The 18079-nt window shown below is 44.6% G+C and overlaps 1 protein-coding gene across 2 annotated transcripts in view; it reads left to right on the forward strand.

Moving 5' to 3' along the window:
• RABGAP1L (RAB GTPase activating protein 1 like) overlaps positions 1 to 18079 on the forward strand; it is a 427010-nt gene that overhangs the window by 293179 nt on the left and 115752 nt on the right. For both annotated transcript variants that reach the window (XM_088479336.1, XM_088479337.1), the window contains exon 17: positions 8491 to 8634. In XM_088479336.1, the coding sequence (XP_088335462.1) occupies positions 8491 to 8634 (144 nt within the window). The remainder of the gene's footprint in view (positions 1 to 8490; positions 8635 to 18079) is intronic.

The following is an 18079-nucleotide window of genomic DNA, read 5'->3' on the forward strand; positions in this document are numbered from 1 at the left end:
ACCTGGGATTTGAGGTTGTTCAGTAAGTACCATGACATGTCATGGCTCCTGCAGCGCTCCCACAGACAGCAGCATTTTCTGCTTTGTGTGTAGTTATCTTATAGAGGGCAGGATGCATTAAAGAGTAAATCCATTGCATAACATATATGGATCCCATATGTATGAAAAGGGCCCGCAGCAGATATCTGTTGTGCCATCATTAGAGGGCATTGGCTAGATAAGTCTTAAGGGTCCTATCCACTAGACGATTTAAATGAGTGATTGAATGATAACGAAATCGTTCATAAATCGTTTGCAAATCATTTGCAAAAATGTCTAAAATGACCAGCAATGCGCGCTTCCGCTGGTCGTTTAGACATCTATCATCGTGCAAACATACTGGTCAACCTGACGATAACATCAGGCTGAGCATGTTTTCAGATGATGGATGAGCCTGTACTGAACGACTGCTCGTTCAGTGTAGGCACATCACAGACTGACAAACGACTGCACGATTACAATGTCGTAATCGTACAGTAGTTTTCATGTCTGCTAGTGGATAGGCCCCTTTAGCTTATTGGCTTCTTTTAAAAAAAAAAAAAAAGTCCACTTGCAGCTTGCGCAGGTGTGTTTTAACCCCTGGGCTATAAACCTGGAAGACTATGCATCGCCAGGACAGCTCTATACCGGAAGAGAAGATGATGTTTCTGCGTAACCGGTAATCTAAAATGCCGGTATGCAGCTGAATACAGAGGGAGATGATCACAATATATTTGCAATAAATGATATAAAAACAAAAATATAATTTGGATTTGTGATTGCAATTATTGTACAATGTATGCAGAATTTCTAAATATCTAAAACAATACTACAGAGAACTAACATGTTTGCTCCCAGTTTTATTTCAGTCCCAACTAATGTCAGAACTTATGGGGTATATTCATAGGAAACAACAGAATTGTCCCACAAATGTACCAGTCTAGCTGTTTGAGTCCTGTCTGTCCCTTTGTGGACACTTCACAAAATGACTTTTGAAAGAACAAACATATGTTTCTGCATGCATCTTATATCCTCGCTGATAATTTTATGCATGCATCTTATATCCTTGCTGATAATTTTATGCATGCATCTTATATCCTTGCTGATATGTTTCTGCATGCATCTTATATCCTTGCTGATAATTTTATGCATGCATCTTATATCCTTGCTGATATGTTTCTGCATGCATCTTATATCCTCGCTGATATGTTTCTGCATGCATCTTATATCCTTGCTGATAATTTTATGCATGCATGTTATATCCTCGCTGATAATTTTCTGCATGCATCTTATATCCTCGCTGATATTTTTCTGCATGCATCTTATATCCTCGCTGATATTTTTCTGCATGCATCTTATATCCTCGCTATATTTATGCATGCATCTTATATCCTCGCTGATATTTTTCTGCATGCTTCTTATATCCTCGCTATATTTATGCATGCATCTTATATCCTCGCTGATATTTTTCTGCATGCATCTTATATCCTCGCTATATTTATGCATGCATCTTATATCCTCGCTGATATTTTTCTGCATGCATCTCATCCTCGCTGATATTTTCTGCATGCATCTTATATCCTCGCTGATATTTTTCTGCATGCATCTTATATCCTCGCTATATTTATGCATGCATCTCATCCTCGCTGATATTTTTCTGCATGCATCTTATATCCTCGCTGATATTTTCTGCATGCATCTTATATCCTCGCTGATATTTTTCTGCATGCATCTTATATCCTTGCTGATATTTTTCTGCATGGATCTTATATCCTCGCTGAAAATTTTATGCATGCATCTTATATCCTCGCTGATATTTTTCTGCATGCATCGTATATCCTCGCTGATATTTTTCTGCATGCATCGTATATCCTTGCTGATATTTTTATGCATGCATCTTATATCCTCGCTGATATGTTTCTGCATGCATCTTATATCCTCGCTATATTTATGCATGCATCTTATATCCTCGCTGATATTTTTCTGCATGCATCTCATATCCTCGCTGATATGTTTATGCATGCATCTTATATCCTCGCTGAGATTTTTCTGCATGCATTTTTACATGTAAATTAGAACTGTTTTTTTTTGCGTGCTAAATTTTCCATTCAGGTTCATCATTTTGATATGGTTTTTGCCAAGTGCCCATTGCATTACAGTATGACTTGCTGAAGGTGACATTCTCCTGGAGACACACTGTACTGTCCTTATATACAGGAGATATTATTACCCCGGCTGCAACTGTTTGCTTTTTCTTCTCAGTTTGTATACTAAATATTTGTGTATACATATGCAGGCACACATTCCCAGTAATGCTACTGTCAATATTACTCCAAACCTTTCCTTAAAATAATGGCCATCTGTTTCTGCATTCCCTCTCTCTGCATAACAAACAGCCTGTATGTCACTGTTGATATTTTCCAACATGAATTGTTTTAAATGTGACAGTGTTTACTACCGGATTTCTTGGTAATGCAGGAGCCAAATGAAAATCTCTAGCACTCCAATTCACTCTTATGGAGCATACACACGATCAGATTTTTTAGATTTGTCAGATGAACGATTTGAACGATTTTACCAAAGTTTTGAACAATTGAACGATTTTTGACTGCATTAAAATGAATGGAATCGTCCAAGTCTGACTGCAAACACATCAGATGTCAGATATCGTTATCTGACAAACGGGAACGCGCATCGTTCATCGTCCATCGTTCAGGCATGTCAGATATGTCAGATTTTCCTTCAGATATGAACGACTGAACGATTTTTAAATCGTTATCGTTCAGATCTGAAGGAAAAATCTGACCGTGTGTATGCACCATAAAGCTGCATATACTCTTGTGTTAAAAATCTGCAATTAACTTGCAATAATAAAATAAGATGTGTATATTTTATTGTTGCAACCTAAGTATGTTTTTTATTTTCTTTTTTTAGCACTAAATGACCCATTTCAGTGTCTCTGACTTAGGGTTGGATGTTGCATTGGAAAGTTAATCATCAATGGTACCATTGATGGTTTGAAACCTTGGTAATAGCTGTTTGTATCAGAGGGTAAAAGCAGCCGTTTGTTAGACTGTAGACCTCCATAGCAGTAAATTGTTATCTCTGTTGTTTGAATATTTCTCATTACTGTGCATTTTATGCAATCTTAAGATATTGGCTATCATTACCAGTGACAGGAAAGATTCAAGGGCAGCCATTTATATTTATCTATTAATCTTTCTCGTTTCTAATTTGCTTTGTGGACATTGATTCCTTCTGTTATTTTACACTTGCAGTACATGTGCTTTGGATTGAATTTGTAGAATCTTTTTGGTGTAAGCAATGTGACTTATTTGCATACTTGATGCACCAAAACAGATCTATACTGTAAGCTTACATTTAGAGAATAGTTGGCGTACAGCTTTGTGGACCTTACAACTGCAGGGTAACTAGATATAAACATTTTACACTCCCTAAATGTCTTGGAGACCTAAGGTTGACACTCCCATCATAGACAACCATGTTGACACCACAATGTGAAATCCTGACATTCTTAGAATGTAAACATTAGAGTTGTGGTGCATTCACATGGTCAGATTTAGCAGGACAATATTAACGATATAGTTAGATCGTTTATATCGTCCATTTTTTAGCCCCTTCCAACCCCCAAACGACGGACAATGCGCGGGCACGGATGGTCGATAACGATAAGGAACATCACCCGTGAATGCAGTCCAACATGGTCGATATCGACCAGGTTACTATAGGGACCCGCGATCATTTCGTCGTTTGGGGGTTGGTGCTGTGCTGGATGTTTGATAACGATCATCCAGCACATGGAGGACGATCAGACAATGATATCTTTATCGTTGTCTGATCTGACCGTGTGTATGCACCATTAGGCTACAGGAAAGGAGGGTTAGGATTAGGCCCTGGGTGAAGGTTAGGTTTAGGTCCTGGGGGGAGGTTAGGCTGCAGGATAGGGAGGTTAGGATTAGGCACTGGGGGAGGTTAGGGTTAGGCTGCAGGATGGCAGGGCTAGGGTTAGGCACTGGGGGTAGTTAGGCTGTGAGAAGGAAGAGTTAGGGTTAGGCACTGGGGGAGAGTTAGGCTTAGGCTGCGGGATGAGATATTTAGGGTTAGGCACTGGGGGGAGGTTAGGCTTCAGGATGTGAGGGTTAGGTTAGGCACTGGGGGGAGGTCAGGGTTAGGCATTGGAGGGGGTTAGATACTGGGGGGGAAGTTAGGGTTAAGAGGTGGGATGGGAACATTATGGTTAGGCACTGAGGGGAGGTTAGGCTTAGGCACTGGAAGGGTAGGTTAGGTTAGGCACTGGGGGGAGGTCAGGGTTAGGCATTGGAGGGGGTTAGGTACTGAGGGGGTTAGGTACTGAGGGGGTTAGGGTTAGGAGGTGGGATGGGAGCATTATGGTAAGGCACTGAGTCGAGGTTGAGCTTAGGCACTTGGAGGGTGAGGTTAGGCTCAGGCACCTGGGGTAGTTTATGGTTACGCATTAAGGGGAGGTTAATGTTAGTCTGTGGGGGGAGGGGGAGGGGTTTTCACTAGAGGCAAATTTAGGGATTTGGATTGGGTTTATTGGAAGAACACTTACAGGACCCGCCGCTCCATCAGAGGTCTGCTTCGGAACTGCTCCTTATGTGACCGCCGGGACACGGAAGTCGGCGCTGCCGTCAGGAGCAGCTAAGTCACCTCTATACCACTAGGGATAGTTTGTCGACATTTCACCAGTGTCCACATGATGAGTGTTGACATTTCAACCATGTCCACATTCTCATTTCAACATTATGAATGAGGGATATGATTAATGTCGACCTTATATATCGCACCCCGGGAGACTCCTGGATTATTCACAGCATTCCCAGACTCCCTGAAGGCTTTATAATGGCTGCAAATTGGGCAAATCCCGTTATCAAGAGCAGCTGCCAGGAGTGTGGTGACGCAAGTTGAGGAATCATGCACTTTATCCCACACACTCCATGCAAATGACATCATCAAGCCCCACCCACAGCCACTGTCATACCTTCTCCAGGAAGCAATGTATGAAAAGTATCGTGAATCACAGTGTGTTAGAGCAGATAAACACTACTTGTCCTCTCTTAAAGGTTTGATACCTTTCCCTCTCGGCTAGCTAACATCATCAGGATCAGTCAGGCGTAATCAGCCACTCCACCCCCCTGTCTGCTTTTTATTTTTATTTTTTTGCTTAGCTGTCAGCGATTCTGCCTGTCCATTATTGTACTTATGGTATAGCATGTCATTTATATATAGAGTTTCTGGTTTTTAATGTTTATGTAGAAACAATGTACAATTATAGCTAGGAACATTATTACTCTGTGGGCTTAGGGAGAGATTCACAAGGCTTAGTGGTGAGAATGCTTGGTGCACCTCTACGTTACCTGTGACCTTTTGTCTGGTGAATCGCAATGTGCCAGAGTACATGTGGGCTAAGTGTTTTTGTGCGATAAATGAGGGCATTTTAAAACAACCCAAAGCGGTGCCTAAAGAAGAGTACAATGTGTGGCCAATTTACAGTGTGATTTCACTCTGCTTATACTTGTAGCTAATCCAGTATGTGTATTTTCATGCTTATGTGCCATTAGGCTTAATTTACTAAATTAATTTAGCCCACTTTCCTTACACAGCGTTGCTTTTTCCTTCGCTCTTAATACACCCCTTTTTGTAGCCTGAAAGGGGATTATCTTATTCCGTGGTGAGAGTGATTAACCTGGTTTATGGTCACACACACAATGTGTGAGCTGAGAGTGTGTGCGTGACACTGTGTATGTTCTCTGTTATGAATGAGCCACATCAACTTGTTTGATAATAAACACTAGAATGGTGCCAGATACAGGGGGAGATATACCAATCCTTTTAAAAAGGATAGGTGCCCATAGCAAGCAATCAGCTTCTCGCTATCATTTCATAGAATGTTCTTGGTAAATGATAGCGAGATGCCAATTGGTTGCTATCGGCAACTTCTCTAATTGTCTGGTTTAAAAGGTTTGATATGTTTCCCTCTTAAGCTGGGTACATACTGAGCGATGTGTACCCCACCAGGCCGACATATCGGATCCTGGATACACAGCAGAATGAGGTAATGAACCACGGAGCGATCCCTCCGTCCTTCATTATTTGCAAAGAGGCCGCATGTGATATCGGCCGGACGATACCGAATGCGACCGCGGGAGTGCACATATTGGCTATACACACTGAGTGCTGCGGCCAGTAGGTCGTTCCGATTTGGCCGGAAATGACATATCGTGCCGACATCGTCTCAGTGTGTACACATCTTAAGTTACCTAACGTCACCAGGATCAGACCAGCGTAACCAGACCCCCCCCCCCCTCCTGTCTGTTTTGCTTTCTTTTTTTCTTTGCAGTCAGCAATTCTATCTGTCCATTAATTGTACTTATGGCATATAACAGAGGTTTCCAAACTCCACCTTTAAGGTCCATGTTTTAAGGATATCCATGCTTGAGCACAGGTGACTAAATTAGTACCTCAATCAGAACAAGGGTACATAAAAGTGAGCCACCTTTATGTAAGTGGGGATCACGCTCTGCTGAGGACTATATGTGAGAGAACCCCAGTAATGTATAAAGGACCCAAATTATGTTTGAAACCGTGCTAACTGCAAAGAATAGGGCAAGTACCATGTGATGTTCAAGACACTCCCTTGAAATATGAACAATTAATGACTCCAAAGACCGGTGTAAGTAAAATAAACTCTAATTTAATTGGAAAATGTACTGTTAATGATTACTAAATGGGTGGACCTAGAGGGTACAAATATTGCATGTGCAATATAAACTAGATGGGTGTAAGAGCAGGTAACAGAAGGGGGGGGGGAGGAGTAATGGGGTGTGTAGCTGGGGGAATGGTCCTGAACAAGTCAGTGACGTGGATAAATGGATGCAGAGGGAGGGCGTCTGGACTCAAGCATGGATATCCTTAAAACCTGGATTGTGATGGCACAGTTTGGGAAACTCTGGTATATAGCATGTAATTTGTATTATGTCTCTTCTTTTTTTGTTTGTACAATGTATTTACAGCTAGGGGATATTATTACTCGGTGTCCTTAGCATCCTTGGACACATTCAAAAGCGTTAGTGCAGAGAATGCTTGGTGCACCTCTACGTTACCCCTTTGTCTGGTGTATGGCATTGTGCAGGCAGGAGTACATGTCCGCTGTGTGTTTTCTGGTGAGCCTGAGGCCGCACATAAGGGCTGTAAATGAGGCTTGCCTACACTGCATATGCTGCTTGTCTAGAAAACAAATTTCAGTGCTATAACATAACATAAACTGAGTTTTATCAATTATTTCGCAGCTTGACATTTGGAAACGATCTATTGTATTAGGATAATTTAAGCATGAAATATTTAATAGGGTTCCGGGCAATTATGTTACAAGATTGCATGGTTTTATTACTAGAGTAAATAGATGGGAATAGGCAGCCTATCCTAGAATGCAGAGCTCCTGGTTTAAAGTGAACTTGCCACCAGATACAATGTTTCCATTGTACAGATATATTAAGGATTGTCCAAATCCCCCCCCCCCACACACACACACACACACACACACACATCACACATTCACAGCACAGGCCAGTGCCCGTCTTATCATTACCACCCCTTTCCTTTGCTATAAGCATTCTTTACCAATAACAAGGTCTGGGGACCTGACATGTTACAGAGTAGAGCAGCTCCTCCTGGAAAGTCATACCCTGCTCAGATTATTAGAATATTGAAATGAGGGGGAGGAGCTGCGTCTCCAGCACCAGACTCCCACTTCTATGTTAGCAGTCTTAGCAGTATTTGGGCCTCATACCTACTGGTTTCAATTACATCCGTTTTTACTCCCAGCAAGATGCATGTAAGCGGGTCTAAAAAATCGAATAAGTGGCTTTTTATGACATCATACCCACTTCCATTTTTACTAGTGTTCATATGCATTGAGTTTTTCTGAACACATCTTGTTCCATTTACTCATGTTTACCGTATTAGGGAAGATTACCACACCCTCAAAAAGATGTAAAAACATTGGTAATACAGAATTTTCACCCAAATATTTGTGTGGTTTTAATGTAGATGAAACGCCGCTGGGTACGAGACCTCCCAGATCATTTGTCCTAGTAAAGAGATTGGTGGTGGGGGGGAGTTTCCTAGGATTAGCAGTATTGCTCTATAGTGCAGAACCCCTCCTGTATGGCCGGCAGTGGGAGCCTATACTTTACAATAAATATAAACTCTGTGATCCCTGGTGACAAGTCCACGATCAATGCAATGGATTGCTATTTTCTGTAGCTCGCTGCTATTTACATAATAATGCAATGATAATGTTGCTTTGGTTTATGTGATTTTGATGGCATGATTTTGTTTCCTTTATCAATGACCGTATACATCGTCTGTGATACCTGAATAAGCTGTGCTGTTTCTGTGCAATAATGTCTTGTTTTTTCCATTTGCCAGGATCAGCTGCCGACTCTTTACTCCCATTTCATGACACTAAACCTGGAAGCCCACATGTACGCCTCTCAGTGGTTCCTGAGTCTGTTTACAGCTAAATTCCCACTCTGCATGGTCTTCCACATCATGGACCTTCTGCTCTGTGAGGTAAACCTTGTAACATTCATGGCAGCTTTACTGTATGGGTATGGCATGAATGACTTACTCATAGTCATCGTTCTTGCCTCTATTCTTCACTTGTGGACTTAAGGCACACATCCACTTGCAGACATCAAAACGACTGCACAGTTACGACATTGTCAGTCTGTGCTGTGCCTACACGGAACGATCAGTCGCTCAGTGTAGGCACGTCAATCATCCACTACCATGCTGAACCTGACGTTATCGTCAGATTGTACAGCATTTTCGTGCAATGATTGATGTCGGAAACTATCAGCGTATGTGCGCATCGCTGGTCGTTTCCGACATAAAAGTGCACGATTTGTGCATGATTACTGAGCGATTGCACGATTACTATGTCGTAATCGTGCAATCGCTGAGTATTATCGCTAAGTGGATGTGTGCCTTTAGAGGGAGCAAACAGTTGCTTATAAAATGACCTAACCCCTTTATCTCTCTGTCGTGTTCCTCAAATGTTGCAGTGTGGCAGGGCTCATCATCGTGCTGAAATAGGCCTCTGCCATCAGGGTATACTGTTGTCTTTCCTGTGTGTACTTGATCTGCAACAATGTTTAGGTAGGTTGTACGTGTCAATGTAACATCCACATGAATGCCAGGACCCAAGGTTTCCCAGCAGAACATTGCCCAGAGCATCACACTACTTCCATCAGCTTGTCTTCTTCCCATAGTGCATTCTGGTGCCATCACTTTCTCAGGTAAACAACGCACACGTGTCCGGCCGTCTACATGATGTCAACGAAAACGTAATTCATCAGACCAGGCCACCGCCTTCCTTTTCTTCATGGTCCAGTTCTAACGCTCACGTGCCTATTGTAGTAGTTTTCGGTGGTGCATAGGGGTCAGCATGGGCACTCTGACTTGTCTCTGGCTACGTAGCCCCATACTCAAAAAGCTGTGTGTTCTTTCTATCATAGCCAGCATTCACTTTTTTCTCAGCAATTTTTGCTACAGTAGCCCTTCTGTGGGAGCAGACCAGACTGGCTAGCCTTCACGCCCCATGCACATCAGTGACCCTTGGGTGCCCATAATCCTGTTGCCGGTTCACCTGGTTTGTCCTTCCTTAGACCACTTTTGGTAGGTACTAACCACTGCACACCGGGAACACACCAGAAATCTTGCCATTTTGGAGAGGCTCTGACCCAGTCGTCTAGTCATCACAATTTGCCCTTGTCAAAGTAGCTCAGATCCTTACACCTGCCCATTTTTCCTGCTTCTAGCACATCAACTTCAAGAACTGACCGGCTGCCTAATATATCACACCCCATTACAGGTGCCATTGTAACAAGATAATCAATGTTGTTCACTTCACCGATCAGTGGTTTTAATGTTCTAGCTGATCGGTGTATTTGTATATATGTGCGTATGTATATATTTATGTGTGTACACTGTGTATTTATATATGTAAATATAAAAAACATACTGGTAGATTAACTGGCTGCTGTGGTAGAATATTTACACTGTAAGTTCAGATGGGTCAGGCTATAACTACATATCCCCACTGCAAAATATGGTGGTGTCCTTTACACGCAGAGAAAGTGTGACATTATTAACAATATTTTATAACAAATTACTGATCCAGATATTATAGATATTACTGTATTATATCAACCCCAGAAACCTATTCTCACTTGGCCACAGTGAAGGACAATCCTAAGGCTCTCCCACTACTACGGGAAGCAGGGGCAGATTGGGATGAAAAACCAGCCTGGGAAATTTCTGAAGCAACCCTAGATGGTTGGGGTTGGGGAAGGGGGGGGGGGGGAGGAGAGTCTGTGGAGGGGGCAGGTTCTCATGGCATATCTAGGTGGGTCTGATGGTATATAAGGGGCATGTGAAAGAGTGTGATAGCATATTAAGGAGTCTGAAGGAATATAAGGGTCTTCTAGATGGTCTGATGGCATATACGAATGTGTCATAAAAGGAGACAAGGGAGGGGCCGCCAGGCTGGAAGCTTTTCCGCTGGGTGACAGAAGAGGAGCCACTGATTGCAAAAGAATACTAAGGATGAGAAGATGATGGTGCAGGTAAGCAAAGAAAGACTACATAAGGGAAGAATACCCAGCTTGTGAGAGCGTACAATCTATAGGGTTGTCAAGTAGAGGTGACACGGAATGGTGCGCCGAAATTGCTGGAGCAAAAATGGTGTGTTAGGAGCATACTAAATTACTATTCATCACGAATAGTGGCAGAGATGGCGTAAGGCCTATGCCTACTCCAATGTTATGCAGCGTCACGACACTGAAAGTACTGGGAGGAGCTGGGTGCATCTCAAAGTTGTCCATGACTGCTCAAACTATGCCTCAATAGGGAGGGTTGTCGCCCACCCAAGCCCTGGCACCCTGGGCTGCAGTCTGAACTCTCTTCCCTCACACCCTGGCTACACCCTCTCCTCCATCATCCTCCTTCCCTCGCACCCGGCTCCATTCTCTCCTCCATCACCCTCCTCCTTCCCTCACACTCCTGCCATAGCCTCTACGCCAGTGTTTTCCTAATTCATTCCTTAGGGAGCACTAACAGGTCACAGTTTCTATTTGTCATAGCTGGTGCACAGGTGTATTTATTACTGGCTGACACATTTTTAATGCTCTACGGATGGAGCTAATTATTTAACTTGTAAACCTGTGAGGAGATCTGAAAAACATGCACTGTTAGTGCTTCCTGAGGAATGAGTTTGGGAAACGCTGCCATATGCCATAATAATCCTTCCCACACACAGGGCTCCATTCTCTTCTCCATCACCCTGCTCCTTTTCTCACACCCCAGTCTCATACTCTCCTCCATCACCCTGTTCCTTTCCTCACTCCCCAGCCTTATATTCTCCATCACCCTGCTCCTTCCCTCACACTCCTGCTCCTCCATCACCCTTCTTACTTTAATGTTGTGGCTTCGTAAATGTCAGCGAGACCTGGTCTGCAATGTTGCCGATGGTCCTTGGTTCACAGGACTCTCCTCTGAGGGTGCTTCCTAGCTTTCTTGTCTTGGTTGCAGCCTCTCTCTAGGTTCAGTGGGCTATAATCTTTCTTCACATGCCTGGTGGACTGCGGAAGAGAGAGATGTGCATCTGGATATAATTATACCCCGGGCCTGTCAGGACCCCGCGTGGCATGGAGGGGGGAGCACTGGTATCCTCCCTCCTCCACTGTGTAACTCTGCTCATTTCCTTTAGATGGCTCCTCTCTCTTTGGCAGATGAGTGTGTAGGATGTGGAGCCAGGGACAGGATAATGGGAGATGGGGATAGCAGATACCCGGCTGAACAGGGTGCGCAGGGACTGCAGCCTTGCCGTCCTCCCTATGTCCCTGTCGTTTTCCGGCATAGGTGACGATTGTTAGTTGGGCCGGGGATCTATCACTACGGCACAGACTATGTATGTTCCAGATAAACTCGAGAACTACTGAACCGATTTGGGGTTTTCACTGAAATGTTCCTTGAGTTCCTCCGAGTAACATAGGCTATGAATAGTCTCTCTATCATGTTAATTGGCTGCACACACAGACGCACACCAAACACACACACCACACACATATACATAAGTTTTAGTGGAGATTTCACAAAGCCTAGGAGGAAATCTTCACTTGGCCGTGATAGTGCTGCTGGGAAAAAGCTCTCCCGACTTACGTGATCACCGACTTCCACCCAAGCGGAGCCGAGTGCAGAGCTTTTATTTTATGGTTGTATATATATATCTATACATATATATTTAAAATCGTTAGTTTATACGTATGTTCCTGATAAACTCAAACTACCGATCCGATTTTGATCGGGTTTTCACTGAAATATCCCTAGAGATCCTCAGAGTAACACAGGCTATACACACACACACTGGGACAGTGGTTTTTGGCTGTAACGTGCCTTGCATGGCCTGGCGGGGCCGGGCACTGGTTAGCTGGAAGAGTGTGAAACAGTGTGTAACATTTTTTTTTTTTTTTTAAATGCGTCAACATTTTGACCATGTCAACCTATTGCCTGTCTACCAGTTGGTGTCTACCTATACACTGTCAATATCCGAGCATAAGTCCCTGGGGCCGCCACCGCTGGTGCGGATTCCCCATGTGCTGGCTGGTGAGCCCCTCTGAGCACCGGGTACACAGCCACCTCTGGGTTCTACCTGCCCAGCATTTCCAGGGCGACTTCTGTATCCAAAACTTACCCAGGAATCTTTGCCGGGAACATCAGACGGTGCACAGAGTAGCGGACACCTTGGGAGCAATCGTGTGCGCCCGGGCTACTGTCTCCTTGTCATTGAATAAAATTAATAATCACTTGGCAACAACGGGCAGGCACTGCTAGTATACATATATTTAATATAGTAACGTTTTTTTTTTTGTTTTTTTTTACTGTCTGTAAATCTAAGCTAATATTTTTTTGAAGATTGTACACATTTTTTCTTTTATTAAATTATGTAACCGATCGCTATTTACACCTGGTTCAGTATAATTTTATTTACACAAATGCATGCATATGTAATAGCATTTTACCGAAGCAGATTATTTTTGAAAAAAAATAATAGCCAGGTAAAGGGGTGTACGGCATATTTTATTTACACTTCACATACACTTTATCTGCAGTTATATATGTAAGCTACATAACTGGCATAGCCACACAAGCACACTCAAATATGGATATAAATTAATTCTTTAAACAGCAGAGCAATATCCATTATGATTCCCTCTCTCAGTACACACATTACAGTATCATCCACTTTCACGCGGATTATTATGGGAACTGTCAGCTGTAATTACATAACCCATGTAAGTCGGTCTATGGTACACCCATTTCATGTAGTGGAAGCTGCTTCATGTGGATGGGACTATTTAAGTTCTACTGAGAGATTGCTATTTATATGAGCAGCTGGCTACACTTCCTGCACTTTTATTTATTACAGTTTTAATACAATATTCTGATGCTGATGTTCAGCTGGATGCACAATGAATTTAATTCACACTCAGAAAAGCTGCACATAACAATAGCTGATGTACATGCAGTGGTGCGAATGTCAGCGCCAGTGACACGTGTCTGGCTCTCATCAGGTATACTGTGGCATACACGTACACCCATGTTTGTAAGCATTTGTTTTGCTTATGATATGAGGGTATGCAGGCAGGAAGCCGATGGTTGAAATGCCGACTGCCGGCTTCCCGACTGTGCAATACCGACAGGGGACTAATGATAGGCGTCGAAAATCCCGACTCCTATCATTATCCTTTCGCCGGGAGCCCGACGCCCGGCTTACCGACCGAAGGTAAGCCGGGTGGCGGGCGCGGACAGCCGCGGTGAGGAGGGTTAGGTTAGAGGCTCCCGGAGGGCTTAGGGTTAGGCACCACCCGGGAGGGTTAGGGTTAGGCTACGGGAAGGGGGGGTTTGGGTTAGGCACCCCCTGGGGTGAGGTTAGGGTTAGGCACCCCCCCCCGGGAGGGTTAGGTTTAGGCTGCGGGGACAGGGGGGTTAGGTTTAGGCACTTACTGTGTGGGGTTATGGTTAGGCACCGGGGGGGAGATTAGGGTTATGTACCCCTAAGTGAGGGTAGGGGGGGGTAGAGGGTTAGGTATTGTACAAATACTTACCCTGTCAGGATGTCCTTGTCAGGAACGCTGTTACCGGGTCCTGACGCAGAGTCCAGTCAGCTGCACTACTTACTTCCGGCCTCTGGTTCGTGGGTCTGGGCAGCCGCCGGTCATCTTCCCGGCAGCGCTCCAGCCGCAGGGCGCGGGTCTTCCCTTCCACGCTGACTGGCGTCCCTCGTGCAGTGTGACGTCATCCTCCAGAGTTGCCAGTGGAGTCTTCAGTTCATGGGCGCGCTCATCTTGCTGTAGCCAAGGTCCACCAGTCATTCCAGGTTCTCTGGTCAGCTGGGAGTCAGTCACCAATCAGCAACAGGCACTGCATATATATATATATAAACCCTTTTTGTATGTTCATTCAGTGCCTGTCCAACGTCTTCTCAAGTCCTAGTATTTGGCTCCTGATATTGTCAAGTCTTTGAGTCCTTTCTTCGCTAACTATGGGTTACATCCACACATCCCTGAGTTCCACTCTTCTCCTACCATGGAAGTTCCCACTGCCAGTTCTGCTTCACAACATTTTGCCAGATTTGGAGAGAAGTTCAGCTGTCCCTTAAGAAGGCATCACATAACTACAAAGTCTTTGCAGACAGAGAGCACTCTGCTGTGCCCAAGTTCTCCCCTGGTGACCATGTGTGGCTCTCTACAAAGAATTTGAGACTCAGGGTGCCTACCATGAAATTCACTCCACGGTTCATTGGGCCATTCCGGATCAAACGGGTCATTAACCCTGTGGCATGTAAATTACATCTTCCTCCTAATCTCCGAATTCCAAACGCTTTCCATGTCTCTCTGCTCAAGCCATTAATACTTAATCATTTTCATGCCACAATTCTCACGACTCCACCTGTGCAAACTTTCCGAGGAGTGGAGTTTGAGATTGTGAAGATTTTAGATTCCTGTTGGTACCAAGGTCCATTACAATATCTAGTGGATTGGAAGGGGTATGATCCTGAAGAGAGGTCCTGGATCAAAGCGGCAGATGTACATGCCTCTAGACTGGTGCACAACTTCCATTTGAGATTTCCACTGAAGTCTAAGGGGCGTCCGGAGGCCACCCTTAAAAGGAAGGGTACTGTCAGGAAAGGCGTTACTGGGTCCCGACGCAGAGACCAGTCAGCTGCGCTACTTGCCTCTGGCCTCTGGTTCGTGGGCCTAGGCAGCTGCCTGTCATCTTCGTGGCAACGGTCCTGCCACAGGGCACGTGTCTTCCAATCCACGCTGACTGGAGTCCCTCGTGCAGTGTGACGTCATACTCCAGGGTTGCCGCCAGTGTCTTCAGTTCATGGGCATGGCCGTCTTGCTGTAGCCAGGGTCCACCAGTCATTCCGGGTTCTCTGGTCAGCTGGGAGTCAGTCACCAATCAGCAACAGGCACTGCATATATAAACCCTTCTTGGACGTTCATTCAGTGCCTGCACAACGTCTTCTAAAGTCCTAGTATTTGGCTCCTGATATCATCAAGTCTTTGTCTTCCTGCATACTGTACCTCCGTGTCCTGCTCTATTGTCAAAAACGCTACTTTGGGTACAAACCCGAAGCACCTATAGACGCACACCTGGGCATGCCGTCCACATCTCTGTGACGCATCCCAGTGTACTACTCTTGGAGTTCGATGCGCCTTTGTCAAGACCCACACTCATCGCAAGCCTAAGTCATCACAGTGTAGCTGGACATACCTCTATACCATTGACCTAGGACCCCCATCTCGTCTTACCAGGCGAACCCCAGTGACTCGGACTCAGGATTCCTGCATCTGTCTATTGAGGATAATTCAGCGTCATCTGACTAGTGCCCTGCTTGTCGTGGAGTTCATACACTAATACCAGTCATCCTACTACTACGCTGCTACCTTCTTGTCACAGATTCTCAAGACTCACGTTCTTATCATTTCCTTTCATTCTGGACTTTTAGTTCTGATTCTACCCATCATTCCCAACAGTCCTCTGTTTGTTCAGTAACCTCGTATTCTCAAAATCTGCTTGGATTCTAATCTTGTTTGTCCTATGAGGAAAAGCTATCTGAAACTTCCTCAGTTCTTGCTACCACAGTCTCAGCCCGCAGAGTCTGATTCATCACAGGAATCCAACTTTCCTAGAGTCGTGACACTTCTAGTGTCGGTCTTCCGGCGTCGGGATTTGAACCGCCAGCCACAGGTCCGGTGGTCATTCTTACCGATCCCGATATGAGCACTGGTTACTAGATTTCAATAAAGATTCTCTAATATACAGAAGGTACAACTCTCCCACTGGTGTAGGTTAAAACAAAAGAAAAGTCTGAAATCTACAAATCTTATCGCCTATCTGCTTTAGAAAACACCTATCCACTTCAGAGAATAAATTATGATTAGCCAACTGGAAGTGTTTGTGGCGATTCTCAATGTTTATTTTTACCTGCCACCAGCCACCCGCAAGTGCTAGAGTTGGACAGGCATATGTGTGTCTGTGTCGGTTAGCATCTGGTTGCAGTTACACAATCACGTCATTATCTGGTCTCCCACCACTTTCCACTTCAATCTGTCCTCAATGCTTCCTCTCCAAACACACTAACTCTGCCCCCCCCCCCCTCTTCTACAAACCCTGCGCTGGCTCCCCTTCCCTGTAGAACCCAATTCAAACTTCTCACACTCACTTACAATCCTCTCCTATTTACATCTCTGACCTTCTCTCCCTTCACACTTCCGCCCGCTTACTTCCTTCCAATCCCACCAGATTTTGCCCGTGCTGCTCCCTACCACTGGAATTTTCTTCCGCTCCCTATCAAGCTCTCTACAAAACTTCAAAAGGGCTGTCAAGACTCACTTCTTTATCAAAGCCTTCCAGCTCTTATCCTAACCCACAGCCCCATGCTCCTTGCTCTCTGTCTCTTCCCTTTCTGTCACCTGTCTGTCTACTCTTTATAATGTATGCTCTTATGAGCAGGGCCCTCTTTCCTCTTATGTTTTTCTTTCCCTCAATTATACCATCATCCATCATCTACTGCCCACAGCAGCACCAAACTCTTAGGTTCTGCCGCCCTGCTGCTTATTTGAGTATTATAATTGCTGCTGCAACAATGTTTCTAAACCTCCCATGTCCTGCAATGTTCTGTACTGTAATGTGGGTTACACACTTGGCCGACGGATCAGCTGATCATCCGATTTGATAAGTATGCGGCTGAGCATACACACTAACCAATCAGATGACCGATATGTCACGGCATGAAATCATTGTTTCTGGTTCCTGCGGCCAGCATATGGGTCAGTCGGTCGCCCATACACACAGGCAGATGTGTACAGTATATCTTTCGGATATATCACATCTGCCTTGCTGCACGGCCAATACAATATATATCTGTGAACAATGTGGTTCACGGACATATCATGTGTACACACCGGCCGACGATCAAAACGATATATATCGTTCATCTGCTGTACGAGCGACAGACCGTCCAGTGTGTCCCCAGCATAACTTTTTTTTTTTCTTCATTTATTCATACTGCTTTTGTTTATGTACTTTGTAAGGTGCTACGGACCCTTTGTGGCTCCATATAAATATTTAAATAAAGGATAATCATAATGACTGTGTTCGGTCTTCGCTAGTCCATCCTTTTAGTCTCCCGTCATATACCATATACGGAATCGGTATGAAATACCGCCGGCGGTTCGATTCCCGGCAGCGGCAGCCCGACATCAGCAGAGTTCCGAGCAGCGGAAGCCCGACAGCGCTGGAAATCCCGATCGTGGATAGGTGAGTATCTACTAACCTAACCCCCCTAACCCTAAACCCTCCTTAGGGGTGCCTAACCCTAACCACCCCCTTCCCCGCTGCCTAAACATAAGTCCCCCGGGGGGGGTGCCTAACCCTATGTCCC

Source organism: Taudactylus pleione, unplaced genomic scaffold, assembly GCF_031769625.1.
Source record: "Taudactylus pleione unplaced genomic scaffold, aTauple2 ptg000230l, whole genome shotgun sequence".
NCBI lineage: Eukaryota > Metazoa > Chordata > Amphibia > Anura > Myobatrachidae > Taudactylus > Taudactylus pleione.